Source organism: Athene cunicularia (genome assembly GCF_003259725.1).
Source record: "Athene cunicularia isolate RWA chromosome 1 unlocalized genomic scaffold, athCun1 chr1_part1, whole genome shotgun sequence".
In the NCBI taxonomy this organism is placed as follows: domain Eukaryota; kingdom Metazoa; phylum Chordata; class Aves; order Strigiformes; family Strigidae; genus Athene; species Athene cunicularia.
This window is the reverse complement of record NW_020799091.1, coordinates 68,985,013-69,002,773: the sequence shown is the minus strand read 5'-3', so window position 1 is coordinate 69,002,773 and position 17,761 is coordinate 68,985,013. Positions and strand designations below refer to the sequence as shown.

Below are 17,761 nucleotides of genomic sequence, written 5' to 3'. Positions count from 1 at the left end.
TCTTATGTTGCGTAACAGAAATACATGTCCTAGCTGAGGAGAACCACAGTATTTTTAAGAGTGGAATGTAGCTCTATCCTGAGTAGGAGAAATGCAGAGGCCTGACACAGGCTTAAACAGTGCTCTACGTTAGCTCCTCCCTCGCTCCTTTACAGCTCTGCTTTGGGGTAACTGTTTCAAGATATCCCTTTGTTTTCCTCCCTCTCCAGAGGCGACAGTACCCCTGACTAAACACAGCTCAGGGCAAACTTAGGCTTCAGCTAACGCTGTGCCTACTTTGGGAGGGGCTGGGCCACGCTGGCTTCTGTCTTTGAAGAATGAAACTGAAAATGAGCTAATGTTCCTTCCTCAGCCTAAAATCTGTAATCAAGTCAGTGGAAAGGAACAAGAAGCAGCCAGGTGGATGTACAGCCCTCTCCTGTGTGTGTTAAGGCTGGATCACTGGCTAAAACTTTGTGAAATGAATCAAAGGTGCAGCTTTAATAAAAGGGGTTAGCTATAATATTCAAACTGAAGCATCACAAAATAGAATCAGTACAAAAATATACATACAGTTCTTTATTAAACAACTGTAAACACTTCACTGTAAAAATCCATAAAACTTTATAAACAAACATTTTGTAAATAGATTCTATACTACAATAAAAGAATTTTAACACAATTATTTACATGCAATACTGACAAATTTGGCACTTTCTGAAAAGAAATGTACAAAACACTTTGTTGTTTAAAAAGAAATTTGAAATTATAAAAACTCAGGGCATTACTATCATGCACTTTGCAAATACCTCACAAGCACTTATGGCACAGCTAGCAGAGAGCTCCAGGCTCTCATCAAGCTCTTTACTACACGTTCAGATAACTTTTAATGTGCTTCCGTAAGTTTGTTGTAAAACTACCTGAACATTGTCAAGAATGAAGTCAAATGCCATATTCCAAACTGATTCCACAGATGACTGCATTAACCTGAAGGGGAAAACGAAGAAGAGGGACAAAATTACCATTACAGAACTGGTCCTTTTTACAGTAAGTTTTGGTCTCATACTGGAAAACAAGATCACAACAGTTCACTAGGACTGGTATTTTGAGTTGATCTTGGTAAAGCGCTCTCTCTTCAAATATACTAAGTCTCACCTAATGCCTCAGATGCCTCTGCCATTCAGTGGTGAAATTTCTGATGGTGGACGGTGTCACACCAGCTTGGAAATGTTGGCAGATTGCAGGGGTTGTAAGCCTGTGATTAAAGTGGTGACCTCCTACCACCTTCATACTGAAGAAGCAGAACTGGCAAGCTTCTGGATCCTGATCTTTCCTTCCTCACCCCAAAACACACAGGCTACTTTTTTCTTCCAAAGAATGCCGGAGGTAATAAAGACATTAAAATAATTGGTTTTGGGGGCACTATACTGTGTTTATTGCTAAAAATGGAACCAAATCATGGAGGCCCACAGAGAGCTACGAGCTACCGCTAGTGTTCTGCTGCTATGAGAAACAAATTAAAGAAATGCCCAAGAAAAACAAAGCAGCTCTGTACTCTCAAAATCCCCTTCTAGATCACTATTACAGGAGAGCAGAGGGTTCCTACACCTACAGCTTTGGAAGACCCAACATCAATATCATATGGACAACTGTGTGTCATCCAACTCCTGATTCCTTGTCCTACGCTTGATACCAGGCTTTGGAGAGACACGCTGCCATCGGTGCAAATCTCACACACAGGGACCAGGACGGGACATGATGCTTTCTGAAGAGTTTTCTACAGAATTTACTACACAGCATGCAACAGAAAAGTAAGCTGCACTGTGGATTTTGCATTTTCTGAGGCCTAAAGACATCCCATTACACAAAGGCATAGTGATGTTTTTACATTGCTGTAGTCTTTTGGGTGTTCATTAATTCTGTGAAATAGATATTTTCTAGAACTAAGACACAGAAAGCAGAGCTCCATAGTTAAGTATTAGTTAGTAAGCAAGTCATCAACAGAACTTGGGTGTCCTGACTCATGGAAAGAGTAATAGGAGCACAATAGCCACATAATAAAGAAGGATTTAATAGATTGGGGGTGGGGGTGAGACAGGATCTAGAAACAGCAGGAGAATGAAATCAGATGAATCGAAAGATCTAGGTGACACGAAAAATGAATGAAATTAGGATGGACAATGCTGACAAAAGCTCTATCCTTTGTCTAGAAGTGCTACTATAATTTTTCACAAGTTACCTCTTTTAACAGCCCAACTTGTGTCACCTCCCCCCAGTTTTTGAATAACATTTGAGTTTAAAACATTTATACTCATCAATGGAATGTCTAATGGGCTTATGGCCTCACACTGAAGCATCTAGTGCAGAAATTCTAACAAAAATAGTTTAAATGTTACAAATTAAGCAATTAAGCTACCTTTTCATGTACTTAACAACCAGATCCAGCTTTTCCAAATCTTTTTCTTCTATTAGATCAGTACAATACTTCACAACCTGTAGAATGTCTTCTTCCATAGGATCTGTAATGAAAAAAAAAAAGAGAACTTTAACTATAGTTAGACTATAAGCACAGAATAATTGTAATATAGCAGAAAGAAATTCTGCAGTGTTAGCACATCGTGGCCAGTCTGACAACTGCTGTATCCCCACACCTTCCCCCAGCATCAGAAGTTGTGTACATAAAAGGACTGCAAGGTCTTGAAATATATCTCATAGACCTCTTCTTCAGTAAGAACTTCAGCCAAGCTAATATTAACCAAAGGGAAAAGAAATAGTGATTTAGAATGGAACGGCTGTTTTGAAACCCTTAGGAGAATAGTAATGACCAGGGTACAAAGGATCTCGCAGGTCAGATTTCCCAAGATATTAAGGTATTGCTAATTGTTTCACATAATGTTAAAAATTCAAATCACAATTTAGCAATGGTGTTGCACTTTATTCTAGAATCCTTTCCAGCAGTTATTTTTAAATCCTCTAAAATGACATCTTCATAAAAGAGGAATTCCCTTTCAATAGCCTTCATCCTAGTGGTTGTAAAATGTTGGACAAAATAAGGAGATTCTCCCACATAAGTAACATCATGGCACAAGACAAGGGCCTGACAAAAGGGCTGAAGGGAGAGCAGGCAAATGTTCCTGATGTTAAGCAAGAAACAGGAGCTAGCAAAACCACAGAGAAACAATGGAGTAGGAAGAATCAAGTTAGTCCAAGATTGCAAGGCTGTAAGACTTCAAGATCACTGTGAAAAATAACCAGTGAAAGGAAGAGTGAAAATACAAAAAGCCTACTGAAAAAAATAGTTCTCCTTGTGATGCATGCAGGATCACCGCAAGCATGACATCCCGTACCTGAAATAGTTGTAATCCATTCTTTCAACAATGTCTTTACATCATTGAATTCAACAGCTCCAGCTAGGTTGGGTGCTTGTGGCCTGAAAGAACCAGGTTGTTGTTCGGGCTGCAGAGCTGGTGGGCCTGAAGAATCCGAAGTTGATGGAACTGCCTCCGTCTGTTCCAAACATAAAAGTTGATAATACTCAGTCTGACAAATATGGTAACACCATACATATACATAAATAAGCGTCTAGTAAAGAATCGAGCAAAGAATCCAAGCTGCATTTGTGAACATAGACTATGTCTAAAAAAACAGACATAGCTTTACTGAAAGCCGTTAAAAGTTACCTGAGCAGCTGTTCCTTCTTGTTTCAAGAAACCATCTATTAACTTCTGTGGGCTTCCAGATGTAGATGGCATGTTTTTTGCAGGGCTACCAATGAGTTTGTTTTTCAAAGGACTCTGAATCTTTTTTACAGGACTGACTGGATTTTTTTTCCTTATTTTTTTCTTATTTTTCATTGTTGCATGCTTCAGGTGTAGGAAGGGATTTTTTGACACTGAAAAGCACAAGAATAGACACTGGTTGATACATTTAAAATTTAATAATCTTCTGCTGAAAGGGGGACTCTGTATCTTCCATAAAAATCTATGGATCAATTGGGAGAACATAACCTAGATAAAGCAGCTTTAACATTCACATGCCATTCTAGATATGGGCAATGTTTTAAGTATTTGAAAAGCACTGCTAGACATGAGTGTACTCAGAGGATACTCAACTATTCATAAGCCTTTTAATATCAAGCATTTCAGTACTTGAATATGAACGGCTGGTGAAATCTGAAGCCTACTGGACAAATTGCTTTGCCTCAGTCAGCACACTGTCCCACCTAGATACCCGCCAAGACTTCCCACCAGTGGTTATCAACAAAACCAGCAGCAAAAAGCCCCCTCCCCCCCCCCCCCTGCAGCAAAAACCTCAGGGTCCACCTGAACAGTAACAAAAGATTCATTTCATTATTTTACCAGTGAGAAACACTGCTTGCTTTCCTCCTGATCACTCACATGAGAAAAGTATTTACATTTTATGCCAAGCAAAAATACATGATATAACTGAAACACTGTAAAATATGTTGTATATTTTCTTCATGTACTTTAGCTTGTAAAGACCATAAAATTTTCCATTTAATATTACTCTACATTTACCGTTTTATAAAATTACTATTTATGGGCTATAATACACTAACCATCTTTATTCCACCTACTTTATTCACATACTGATATACAGTACAGCCACATTAACAGCACAATTAAGCCTAACTCGGAGAACACTCTCTTCAAATTTCCAAACTCAAACACTGTGACAATCAGACTTTTGTTCCTCCTTTTCTTTTGATACTTCTATTTCCTGGAAGCTGTTATGCTCCTCAAACAAAATATGTGTGGCGTATTCTTTAAGGACAGGACACACAAGTCCAGCTACCGCATATTTTGAACTAGTGCAAAAGGGTTTCGCTTCTTTCTCCCACAGTTGTCCACCCCTTGGTTCGACTGAGAAAAACACAGTCCCTTCCAACTGTCCTAGGGACTTGAATTCTAGACAGGAATTGTGTTGTCAATTGCCATACACATACAGACAAAATAAAATTTCGTGCATTATCAGTTATCTTCCCCCACTGTGTGTGTGAAGTAGCAAATTAGTGACAGACTACTCTGGTATTCTGAGTTTCCCAGTATTATTGGACAGTGTTTTCAGCTCATAATCTGCAAATTCTAATTCAAAAAAGCCAACCTATCATTTAGAGGATTAAATCTGCCCAGTGGGACAATGTCCCTTATTTCAGTGGTAAAATCTGGAGATGTGCACAATCAAACAAAAATTATTAAAATACAGTTGGCATGATACAGTTTCTACCGTTATCTGAGATACAGTATTTATTATATGTCAATATGCATATATATGAAAAGTTACCTCCTATTTTCAATGGAGATTTGATCTTTTTTTTAAACCAAAATATGTATGCTGTATAAGGAAGGTAGGCTGTGCTATTCACACGTATGATGTCTAAGTTCTATAGATAATAAACATGAACATGCTCCCACACGTAAAAACTCATCAATCTAGCACATTTTTTCCATTTTTAGAACTCCATGTGCCAACACAAATTTTTCACCACACAAAATATGCACTAATCAAAGGAGGAAATGGCAACACTCTAACCTCAATACTGCATACATTGTGCAGAACAAAGCTTTGTAGTGGAATGTAGCCAATTAAGTCCAGAGGGTTTTTTTAAAACATAAATTTTATTTAATAAAACTATTTTAAAAAGGTTAGTGTTGTCTGGTCAAGCATTTGAGTCAGGAAACTGGGAGGCCCTGAATTAACACCGGGTTTTGTGTACACCACTTAATAATTCATGCAAAAATAATATAGTACAGGGAACTGGACATGTTTTTGTTATTCTCCCTATCATTGCCCTCTGAAAGTATAACATGTAAAGATTCGGTTAGAAGAGCCACCAGTCGAGTTCATATGAATTCTACACTTATTAATTGGGAGTTTCAGATAATCTAGTGCACAGCCAGAGTATCCTAACATACATAGCTTTCACATAGCTGTATCACGTTCACATTATGAAGACTCTTAATTTTATAAATTCATGTATACTTAAGCATACAGCTATCAGTACTTTTGATGTGCTGTATAAATTTCCTTAGAAGGAATCTATACCATGTTAAGACAATGCAAGGATGAGGTGCAAATCTGTCACCAGTAATTTACTCTGCTACTACAAATGTCATTCATTTCTAAGCATCTGGAACCTTTACTTCTTGCATCCTACGCTTTTGCAGGATTCAGCTGCTAGAGATATACAGCTCTTTTAAATTTTAAGATTACTTCAGCAGCTGATGAAAAGGAATGCAACCTATCTGAATTCTTTTTTATGGGAGAACCTTACCCAAACAAAGGACATTTTCTAGGTTTTCTAATGAATAAATCACTATCAGCCAATTAACTTGACACCTGGTCATAAAAACAGTTCAGACAAAAGGAATGAAGGGTTGAAAAACAAACCTAATGAAGCTGTAAAAAGATGGCAGGGTATCATTTACATTTGCTGAGTTGATGTAGCTAAAGTACTCAATTTGGATTGGCTCACGATATTTCTATACCTGAAACCTATTAGTACTTATTCATGGCATCATTTGAAAGAAAGTGATCTTAAATGTCTGTGTGCGCTCATACAATATGCACTCCCACAAAGACTTTAACAATAAAAAAACCCTTGTGTTAAACTACATTTAGACAAAGATGATATTTTTGAATTAAGTTCATGCTTGATTTTAACACAGGAAAAAATCCTCCTGTATTAATGAGCTGGTTTTAGCTTTTTCTTTCGCCAAGCCTAAGGAAGCTGTTCAACTGTATTATTCTATATATTAAACTTGGACCTAACTCAGAAAATGAAAACTGTGTATCTTAGTCCTCTTTTGCCAATAAAGCAAACTGAACGGTTTTCAGGAGAAAACATGTAGTACAAACATAAGGCATTCTAAAATAGATCATATGGATATCCCTGACAAATAAATAGGAAGTAGCCAATTCTTCTTAAACTACACCTTTGAACAAAAAGGCTGCCTGGCTAAGCTGACACTTTTGCATCAAGTAACAGAGTCAAGAAATGCATTAGGAAATAGAGAGAGGAAAACCAGTGCATTTGATTGTGTAAATTACGTATTTGTATGACAATTTTAAGAAGTAATGCTGTTATAAAAAAACCAATCAGTTATCTACTACCTAATAGATAGATAAAGCATAAAACACAAACTAAATGTAATTTTTATAGAAAGCCATATGCGGTTAAAATTTACCCTGGAAAAGAGTACTGAGTGGTAAAACAGGAGTGGAGGGGTGGACTTTAAAGGAAAGCGTAATTTAACACGCAAGTCCAAGATAAACTCTTGCCTGTGAATGAAGGGAACTACATAATTTGAAACAGCTGGGGTATGGAGAGTTCACACACTAATCACAGAGCACCTCCGTAGGGGAAACGCAAATTTGCAGTTCAGGAATAAAAACTGACACAACCATTTTTGAATCACTGAACTTGAATCAAGGTGAAGAAATTTTTGTAGTAGAATAGATCACACATCTTCTAAGTAACAATTATTCATTATCTACTATTTACTGTAAACAAGTCAGGAATTTCTATCTAATTTTCTCTAGATACTTTGTCAGCTAGGCAGCACTGTGCCTTAGAAACAGCCACAAATATCCATGAATCTGATTAGGTGATATCACTTCATTTGAGAACAGCAATGGAGCAATGGCACAGCAAATAGAAAAATAAAAATACTGCTCTATTTTAAATGATACATATGCAAGATATTCTATCTCTGGGTAACCCGATCTTCTATTCTTTTATTTTCTTTTACCCTACATTTGTTCAACACCATCTTGGCTTGAAGGGTGGAATATCATTAGAAGCATCATTACTGCTGCCTGCTTCCCCTTCAGGCCCCTATTTTGAGAAATTACTTTGCACTTTCCTCATCCTGGACATGCTGTATATGAGCTCATTTAAAAATTATGGAGATAGGCATGATTTTTATCCATCCCTGCCTTTCTCTCAGGAATATGATATGAGCAATCACATCTACAGAAGCTAGCAGAGGTTGGCTTTACACCATCAAAACATCCACTTAAACAGAGTGGGTCTCCTGTGACCAGCTAAGCAGATTTTAGGACTGCTTCAGACTTATGGTGCAGTGCAACTCAGCTGCAATGCAGAAAAAAAGGCTATTTACACACTGGATTGCAAAGCAAAGTGTAAATGAGGAGATTTCACATTAAACAACATAGGCATACCGGTGACTACAGATCTTTAATAAATACTATCATACTATGTGATAGATCAAGTAACATTTGAAAGTAGACTTTTAAAAGATATTAAAAGGACCACATTCTATAACAGATATTAAAGGACCATAAATAATTTCAGGAAGCCAGAGATTCTAGTTAATGCCGTCTCAAGAAAAAGCTGTTAACTCTTCCCATTGGTGGAAAGTTGATGTTTATTGTTACACTGCAAATACCTTACCTGTGAAAAAGCTGGCAAAGCTATTACATTAATTCCCATATTGGTATTTGGTTCTTGGAGCTCTGGTATTTGTAAAAGCACTGTTCCAACTGGCTGTGACAGAAGTGCAGTGTTACATCCATTTATTGGCTCTTTTTTGCTATCACCGTAACTCTCTCCTTGCTGAATGGTGTATATTTGCTCTACTTGTTCTCGGAGATCAGGCGGCAGAGCTTCTAGCACAGACTTATCTAGCTGCAAATATATGAAAGCTTTTAGATTTTTTCTAAGGAATAAAAAACAGAGTTGATTTTAGTCAAAATAGTTCTACAGTTCTTGACATTTAGAAAAAAAATAATTTTCATATGTGTAAGCAAACATACTTACGAACCTGACAGTTATACTCTGAAGTAGCAAAATGTAAAAATATCATTTAAGACTAAGTAGTTCAGTAAATATGAATGCTCAGTTTTATCTTTTCGCAATGTTCAGTGTTCTCATCACAAATCACATATAAGGTTTCCTCTACAACTACCTAGAGATAAGGAAACTCAAATTCTGAGTTCAAACTATACAGGTAACATGTTGATATGAATACTAAATTGGTGTCTGGTTAGAAAGCAGTAAGCAATCAATTTCTTTCTTTATATAGCTCTAGGATATGTTACTGATTTACTTTAATGGTATTATGTATGTTTGCACACTGTCAGACTCCTGATAGATTTTGATAATGAAATAAGCTTTAGATTCAAATTTTTGCTTCCCATAATTGCTACTTACCATCAATTATCAACTTGAAACTGAAATGACCCCTCAGTGCCTAGAAGTTGCTGTATACAATGATGGCTGCACAAGTGACAGAATGAATATAACTGACAAGCAGATGTACAGCATCTTTTTTCTCACAAATTTGAGTAAAACAATGTAGATAAATGCCAATGCTTGCCTGTAAATTCTGCTAAATGACACTCCATAGCAGTGTTAGAAAACTTTATCTTTTACCTTTAAGAAGAAAATTTGGAGTTTATGACCAGATTCTGGATTTACAGAGAAGAACTACAAGTATCTGTGAAAAGCTACTCGCCTTATGGTAACTGAGAGGTTTTGATGAAAGCTATCTGTATTATTAATCTCTTCAGTTATTATTCTACATTCTGTTTGTGTTCCTTCATTTCATATTTGCTACATATACACTCCAATAAACATTTTCTGGAAATCCCAGATGCAAAATATCTTGCTGTTGCTTTCCTAGCACACAGTACACAAACAGCAGTATGGGACTAATTCTCAGCAGCACTCCTCTCCTGGACCAAATTCTGTATTGTATCCATGTTATGATATGGTTGTAAAGCAGAAAGAAAAATATGCCATAAGGTCACCAAATCTTTAAGAACTCTACTGCACAGCTAGTGCATTTTTTGCTTGTTCATACGTACTCCTACTATAGCAGAAACTGAGTGTGTGGAGCTTCACATTGTTCAGTCAGGTTGCTTTTAGATCCTGAGCTAGCTTGGGTATTGGTAGAAAATATTTTCTGCCAAAAGCATAACTCGTTTCTAAAAATGTATTAAGTATTTGGGAAATCTGTTAACAGAACACCAACAAATGCTTTTACAGATTTAAATTACAGCAATTAAAAATATGGATTTTTATAGAAAAGCATGTAAATTTGCTTATACCTAAAATACCTACAGAATTCAGTGCAGCTCCCTCACAGCAGACCCTTCTAACAGATGTCTGCTTGAATAACATGTGGGGTAGAAATAAGGAGGCTCTTTCTTAAAACACACAAAAGAAACCCCAAGCCCCATAGAAAGATTTTACTTAAATAAACATTTTTCTTCTCTCATCTAAAAGGTGATATACTCTACAAATGCTATGTGCATCTTAGCTTCAATATTAATTGAAGAAAATTTGAAAAAACACGAGAAGATAAATAATTAAATCCAAATACAATTCTGACATTCTTTTAATCAGAAACTTAAGAGCACAGCCATTGTAAAAGCGTACAAGGTCATCTAAGACTAGTTGCTGATCGGTTCCTTCTACAGCTTGAAGACAGATTTATAGTGTAATCTGAAGACTGGTATAGAATACATGACTTTAAGAAATTATGTGGACAAGACTACCTGATTATCATTTACTGGCATCTGTGGCAAAGAATACCGCTTCCATAAAGAGGGATAGAAAACATTTAAAAGTTCTGTCTTCATGAAAATGACACAAAGTACTTGTCAAAATTCTTCTTGAGCCACTCGTCAGTGATTAAGCTAATCAGAAATAATTTTGAAGAGATAACATAAGAAAAGGGAATTTACAAATCTGCATCATATCATAATCATGTAAACACTGAGCATTAACTATAGAGTGTGTCTGATTTCTCTTATGGAAGCTTTACTAAAGTTTATTGCATGTTTTTTCAATTAGGCGCTGGGCTTTGATTGTGGAAGGTAATGTTTTTTAATATTTCAACCTCGGCATCTTTTCCATTCCTATTCTATTGTAATCCTTTGGCAAGTGATGGGAAGGGAAAAAGATACTGGAAAATTAAATTTCTTTCCTTTGAATAAATATAATCTTTTTTGAGTTAGCCTAAAAATAACTGCTTTTAAAAAATCCTTTTATTAAGGCAAAATAGTTTTGCATCAGTAAGTTTCTTACTGCGCACTGTACTCCACTAGAGCTCTTTTTATTTTAAAAAAGTGTAATGTAACTTTTTTTGCGCTATCCAAATAAGACAAACAATCCCAAGTTATTACAATATATTGCAGATGTTTTACATTCTGAAGTTTTACCTGGGAAGCAGATGGAACCTCAATACTCAAATTAAGCCTGGATTTTACGCTGATAGGAGAATGCACGCCATTCCATTTGACAGCAGACTCAGTGTTGTTAACATTAGAATTGAGACCAGATGTGACATGGGTACCGCGAGATGGAAGAAAAGTGCAAGTTCTTGAATCAGAAGATATTTCAAGGTCCATAGCAGCCACAAACACTAGACATGAAATAAAAAGACAGAATGATCATCTAATAGTTAAAAATACTCTGAAGAGTCAAGATAGTGAAGCTAATTTCCACTTTTCTTTGCTAAACCGTTTAGACTCTATAAAGCATAATTATAACACTTTCTATTTCAAAGTATCCTTTGTTAACTTTTAAGAAAGATTGAAATAACCTTATACAGAGTTTCATTCGTAGCATTTTCATTTGCAGCCGCAAAACCTGCTCTCTACAAGTTTATGTTAAATAATTTCTACTGGTATAATATTGAGTAAGTATTCCAAAAGGTAATCTATGTTGGAGTCCTTCAGAACTGATCATTATCACACATGCAAAGTACAAAGCTTACTGACCTTCCTTATGTTCCTCTTCTGAGCACTTTTTTGCTTTCTGAACATGAAAAAGGTCAATAACTGAATGTGATCCGCCAGGTAAGTGTCCAGATTGTACTGTTGAGTGAGTCGAAGTGGTTTTACTGATGGGAACTAACTGCTGTACCTGAATTCCAACCTAAATCCAAAACATTTATACATTCATTTTATGAAGTTTAAAAAAAAAATGAAAAAAAATTTAATCTGTAATTTGTTCATAATGGCATTGCCTTCTCTGAAATTGGCTACCTGTTGTGGGTGAGGGAGAGAACGAAGAAAAGTATGTTGAAATACACACAAATAGCTATTAAAACCATTCCAAACAAATCCCAGGATTATCCACCACATTCCAACAACTAAGAAATTACAGAGATAACACCATCTTCTCTGATATAGAAAAGTGCTGTCAAAAGGATCATGAAACAATGCATTCATTATGAAATTTCTTTAGACACTAACAAATATAGAAGTACTGACCAGGAAGTGATTAGTATTAAATCTGGCTACCCATACAAGAAAGGTACGTTTTTTCTGAGGCTGAGGACAATTTATAGTAAATCCATCACTTCAGTCTACAAATGAGAAAAATAATGTTGTTTCACTTCTAGACATAGTTCTTGCAAAGTCTCAATGGACGAAACTACTTTGGTGAAAGTAGTCTTTCTCAGATAAGGTGTTCCTCATTTTGAAAGACACCCTCACTTTTCATTAACTTTTAAATACCAAATCAACAGGGGTTCAGAAAACTGTGTCCAACTAAGAATGCACTGGTACATTATCCAAGTTTACTGCTAATTACTCATAATTATTAGGAAAAAACCCACTTAAAATTTTGTATTTAGGACTCAGAAAGCATGAAGAAACTAGTGTATGTATTTCCACCAGGTCTTCTTCTATAATTACATAGCAAGGATTTTGTTTAACAGTTTCTTAGTTGTAATTAATGGGATATTAAAACATCATCATAGAGCATGACTCAGCTCATGAAGCTTAAAGGGACTAGCTCCAGTAAAGCCATTGACATTGGAGGTGTCTGAAGTCAGCTGAAAGGAATACCACCGAGGGAACCTGGATGTATCTGCACTTTAATATATAATCTAGAACTGAAAGGCCCTGCCAGAACTGAACAGAGCCACCTGGTTGGAAGTAGTACACTGTTTTGCAAAATAACATGTGCAACACTCATGGGATACCAACTTTAAAAAATAATCCTCTAAAACAAGGGCTGAAGAAATCAAGTGAAATAGATTAATGTAAGAAGTCGGGAAAGACACCAAAGACACACAAGAAACTAGAAAAAGACAGGGAGAGAATGACAAATGCTTCCTCAATTCTAAGAAGAAACCCAGGTCATGGAGCTGACTGCAAGGCCACAATGTGAATCAACCCCTTACTTGTACATCTAGATGACCAATAAATGCAGGTTTGTTTTAGAAAGCCTCTGTGCTCCATTGTAACAAATGGCTGATGCCAAAACAGTCTTATCATGGGTTCACATTGCTATAACAAAACCAGTGAGATGAGCAAGTGTGTTCTAAAATAAACCTTGATTCAAAAGATCCAGCAATTCATCTTCAAACAAAGGGCAAACCATGGTAACTTTTCTGGCTCCAAGGCTTGTAGTCTGGAGCAAAAACTCCTCTAATCTGTATCTCTGATTGGCATTACTAGCAGTATTTATATTAGTTACTTAACTAATAACTATGCAAAAGTTGACAGAAAATTCTAAGACAAAGTAAAATTTACACATGCTAATAGAACTGTAGAAGATACAGTCTAACTTTGCTACCTCAGGCTAAGTTTATGGATTAATCCATACCACAATAAAATTTTCTTTTTTTTTTTTTTTTTTTTATGGCTTTGTAACTATGTTTTACAAAGGTAAATATACAAAACATAGTGTGATTGCATAGCCTAATTTACATAAGCTTTGTATTATCTACACTTTTGCTTAAGTTTGGTTATCGTCTACCCTGGAGAACTGAAAATTTATGAAAGACAACAAAGAAGGTTGATAAAGAGAATAAATTTCAGTTTTCCCATTAACTCACCCCTCGCATATCTGATATGTTCAGTTTCATTGTGTGAAACATGTTTAGAGTTTCTTTCCCAATTACTTTTGCACTGTCTGTTGCATGGTCTAGAGTCACAGTTCTACAAAGAATAAAAGAAGTATGGTTAAAAAGGAAACTTTCACAAATCCTAAAGACAACAATTCTGTATTTATTCCAGAGAGGACCTCAAAGAAAGACAGATCATAATTTCTTGGCATACAGAAACTGAACACTGTTTTTTTGTTCTGTGGTTTTATTTTGAAGGTATTTAGAACTAAGCATGTTCTACAGAAAAAAAACAGACTACTTGCTAATTGAACATTCTCAGTGTGTGGTCCACACATTAACTTGTCAAATACAGTATGTATTTATATACATGATCTATCATATATTGAAGCCAGACAAAAATGGTTCACTTTACAGTACTCATAGAAACACACTGATGCACTATTCTGCACTCAAGTTTGGTTCACAAACAGTTTCCTCAGTATTATTTCAGTTGTAAATTGTCAAACGTTTAAAGCAAGAGTTTCAGAGTGAACTCTGAGGGAGAAGCAGATATAGGCATGTGGATTAAAAGTAACAAAGAACTCAGATTAATGGTAAGCAACTTTAAACAACATTCCAAATACACTTCTTGCACTGTGGGCAATTTTCTGTAACAGCTTTTAACAAAATTACCTGGTTATGAGTTACAGAAATTGCCACCTAAGAGCTTAGTAAGGCAGTAGCAGTGCTTGGCACTTCTGGATTCTCTAATGGCCTAACATTTGAGACAGGTAAGGACAGAATTTCAGGTGGCTAATGAAATGTACGTTAACGATGTAAAGGCTTCTCACTGAGGTAACCGATACAGTTTTAACTCTGATGGAGTGGGCTCTATGGACAAAAGGAAGTTTTATATTGGTGTTTTCACAGGGTGCAATCCTGACAACTTACTAAACACTTTGACAGTGTCTCCTTAAATTTTACTCTATTTTTGAATCTGTCAGAAACCACCAGGAACAACCAAGTGATCTCCAGAAAGGTCTTGTTCTGCCAATATGAAAAAGAAAAACCTTCCTGCTGTGAATGATAAGAACACCTCTTTCAGCCTTACACGTTAACATTTTTAAGAAAAATGAGATCAATATCCCCATTAAGATGCAACTATTCAAAATATTAGGGAGAAATGCAAGATGGATCTAAAGGTACACACCATTTCAGAAGAGTATTTTACAAAAGTCTATCCTGTACTACCAGGACATGGTATTGTAAACACAGTAAAAATACCATTAACATCTCAGAAGTTGAATTTGATTTTAAGAGTGTCTGTGAGTCTGAATCCTTTGCAAGACTACGAATATCATTCTAGGGAATCTTGATCTGTAGGATGAGAAAGCATAGCAACTCATTCACCTGTGAGGTAAAGGGGCAAGAAATGGGTCATGAGCTATAAATCTTAAATTGAAGAGAGAAACTGGTCACTGGTGCAGTAAATAATCCCAAACTGTTGGAACCTGGCTGTCTGTAAGGAAAGCACACTTGAGGGAACACCACCCTGAGATTCTAATCCATATGCCTGGATGCAGCTTCCAGTTTACCCTGCTGCTGCTAAAAAGCCTTACATTGGACTGAACAGAAATGCTCTAACAAAGACAGAAATACAGCACCTATATCACCAAATAGCATAATTTGGATTGACTGAAGTTGCCAAGTTCATTAGTAAAGCCAGAAGCAGAAACAGAGACACTGCCAACGAGATCCATGCATCCAAACTGCTTCAGCTATGTGTGAACAATTTAGCATCCCTGCATGCCCCCTGATCTTACCTTAATGAGGACTTTATGAATTAGGGAAATTTCAGGGCACATGTACATTAGCACACCTGACCACAGACATGAGGTCCAAAGCAATGACCCATTCATGAGAAAGCAGTCTGGCACTAGTTCCAATAAAGAAGGAATAAAGCTCTATCTCAACACATCCTTAATCCTCACCTTAAATCTTCACCTTAAAGAACTCAGGGCAGCCAGAAGACAAAAGTATAAACTGATGGATTTTCTTCTTGATTTACCAGTCCCAAAAGGTGACAAGCTTCTGTTAGTGAAAGGTGAATTTTTGTTTTTTAATATAGCTGAACTGTATGTCACAAGCTCACAAATATGAGACAGATGCTATGCATGCAAACCCTACTGCTGAGCTCTAACACACTGAAAAGAACAGTGCCACCTTTTCCATTATCAGCAACCCTGAGCAAATGACCCTTCAGTTCAGGAGGGATTCATCTGTTACAACAACCTGAGATGGAGGGAAAAGTAGAAAAGACCTGTTTTTGAAGATGCCAAACACACCTTCACATAAAAGCCAAGATCATCCCTTTACCTAAGGACTAACTACTTTGATACAGAAGTGTCTGGCTGAAGAATAAGCATGTATTTAGAAGGTTCTGAGACAATCTTATATGAAACAGCACATAACTACATGATGCTCTATGCCTAGATTTCATTCTTGCACTTTCAATATGCAAGCATATAAATAAATATGATATTAAAAAACTCTTTAGTCAAGATCATTCAGCTGAACAATAAGAAACAAAGAAGAATCAGAAATAAATAATGAGTAAGTAACAGCACAGCTTGTGGAAGCTGAAGGTCCTACTCCTTTGACAGTCACCTATCAACTGACTACCCAGGCAGAGCAACTGGGTTATCCTATTTCTCCAGGGGTGGGCAACCACCACAGGTAGCATCTCAGTGAGATCAACAGCGCTGCATTAAGATCAAGTAGAAAGAGATTTTATTATGCTGATAATGATCCACAAGAAAACAAAGGCACTTCTGATGAAGAACTTATGACTATATGAAAAAATGTAACTGCGAAGGGGCAAGAGACATGTACAAGTTGCCTTCTTGAACAGCTGAAACATGGGACACAGTCTCTGACCTTGAGATTTTGAGATTCAACTGTCTTAGCTCCACTTCAGATCTTCATTGTCTATTCTTGCCTAGGACCAAAAATATTATTTGCACACTTACTGGTGAAACAACAGGAAAGACAGATTTGACGCAAAGAAACTTGTCTGTACTAAGATGGACAACTACAGTCCAAGGTGTCTGATTTGCCAGCTCCAATCTTCAGAATCCAAAATGGCCTCTCAGTCTTCTGTAATTCTGTCAATACTGGCCTAGTCCCCATGCACTCGAGACTTGAAGGAGAATGGTACTGATCAGACATCCTTGTCAAGTACAAAGGCAATTTTCTTTAGAGAACTGACTCCAACTGTCACAATCAGCATATGACCAACAACCTATCAAAGAACAGCAGAAAGCCCCTTCAAGAAAAAGCGAAGTACTCAACACTACACAGCTTAGGGAAAGGGAACAGTTTGCAGCAGAAGAACATTTCAGCTCATCTGGTCACTGAAAGAAATAAAAATGCTGCTGCATGTGTGTCACAGTGCAGGATGTAAATGTCTTCTACAAGTACTGCAAAAGGAAAAATCTTCAATATTGAGCAAGCTGGAAAAAATGTATACCAACAATATACATGTGCATATGTATACTGTTTGAAGACAAAACCTTTAAAATATCAAATGCCTATATTAGCTAGTATTTCATGAGACTATTACCAAAATAAGAGCAACCTTAAACTACAGATTATTAGTCAAAAAGGAAGAAGAGAAAAAAATGTACCTCCCTACCAAGAGAAATGATAGTCACAATAATTCATTGAAAATATTTCACTAAAAGACTTTAAGTAGCATCCAGAGAGAGGCAAGAGTACATTCTCTTAAGACAGCAATTTCAAACCAAAAAGAATGCACTTGTGGAGTCAGATTCTTCTTTTCCATTCTTGCTTCCTCTGAAAACCACAAATTATTTCTTCTATGCTCCAACACTTTTCAATTTCCCCCATTTTTCTCTTTGAAGAAACAAAAAGGCAAAAGATGACTGTTA

At 36.4% G+C, this 17,761-nt stretch overlaps 1 protein-coding gene across 1 annotated transcript in view; it reads right to left on the bottom strand.

Moving 5' to 3' along the window:
- Nucleotides 1–543: 543 nt before the first annotated feature.
- REV1 (REV1, DNA directed polymerase) overlaps nt 544–17,761 on the bottom strand; it is a 46,487-nt gene continuing 29,269 nt past the window's right edge. Inside the window, exons 14-22 of the mRNA XM_026848548.1 lie at nt 13,821–13,923; nt 11,752–11,908; nt 11,191–11,393; nt 8,417–8,650; nt 4,281–4,301; nt 3,660–3,986; nt 3,327–3,486; nt 2,396–2,498; nt 544–966 (exon numbers count right to left, since the gene is read on the bottom strand). Coding sequence (XP_026704349.1) covers nt 855–966; nt 2,396–2,498; nt 3,327–3,486; nt 3,660–3,986; nt 4,281–4,301; nt 8,417–8,650; nt 11,191–11,393; nt 11,752–11,908; nt 13,821–13,923 — 1,420 coding nt within the window. The 3' untranslated portion in view covers nt 544–854. The remainder of the gene's footprint in view (nt 967–2,395; nt 2,499–3,326; nt 3,487–3,659; nt 3,987–4,280; nt 4,302–8,416; nt 8,651–11,190; nt 11,394–11,751; nt 11,909–13,820; nt 13,924–17,761) is intronic.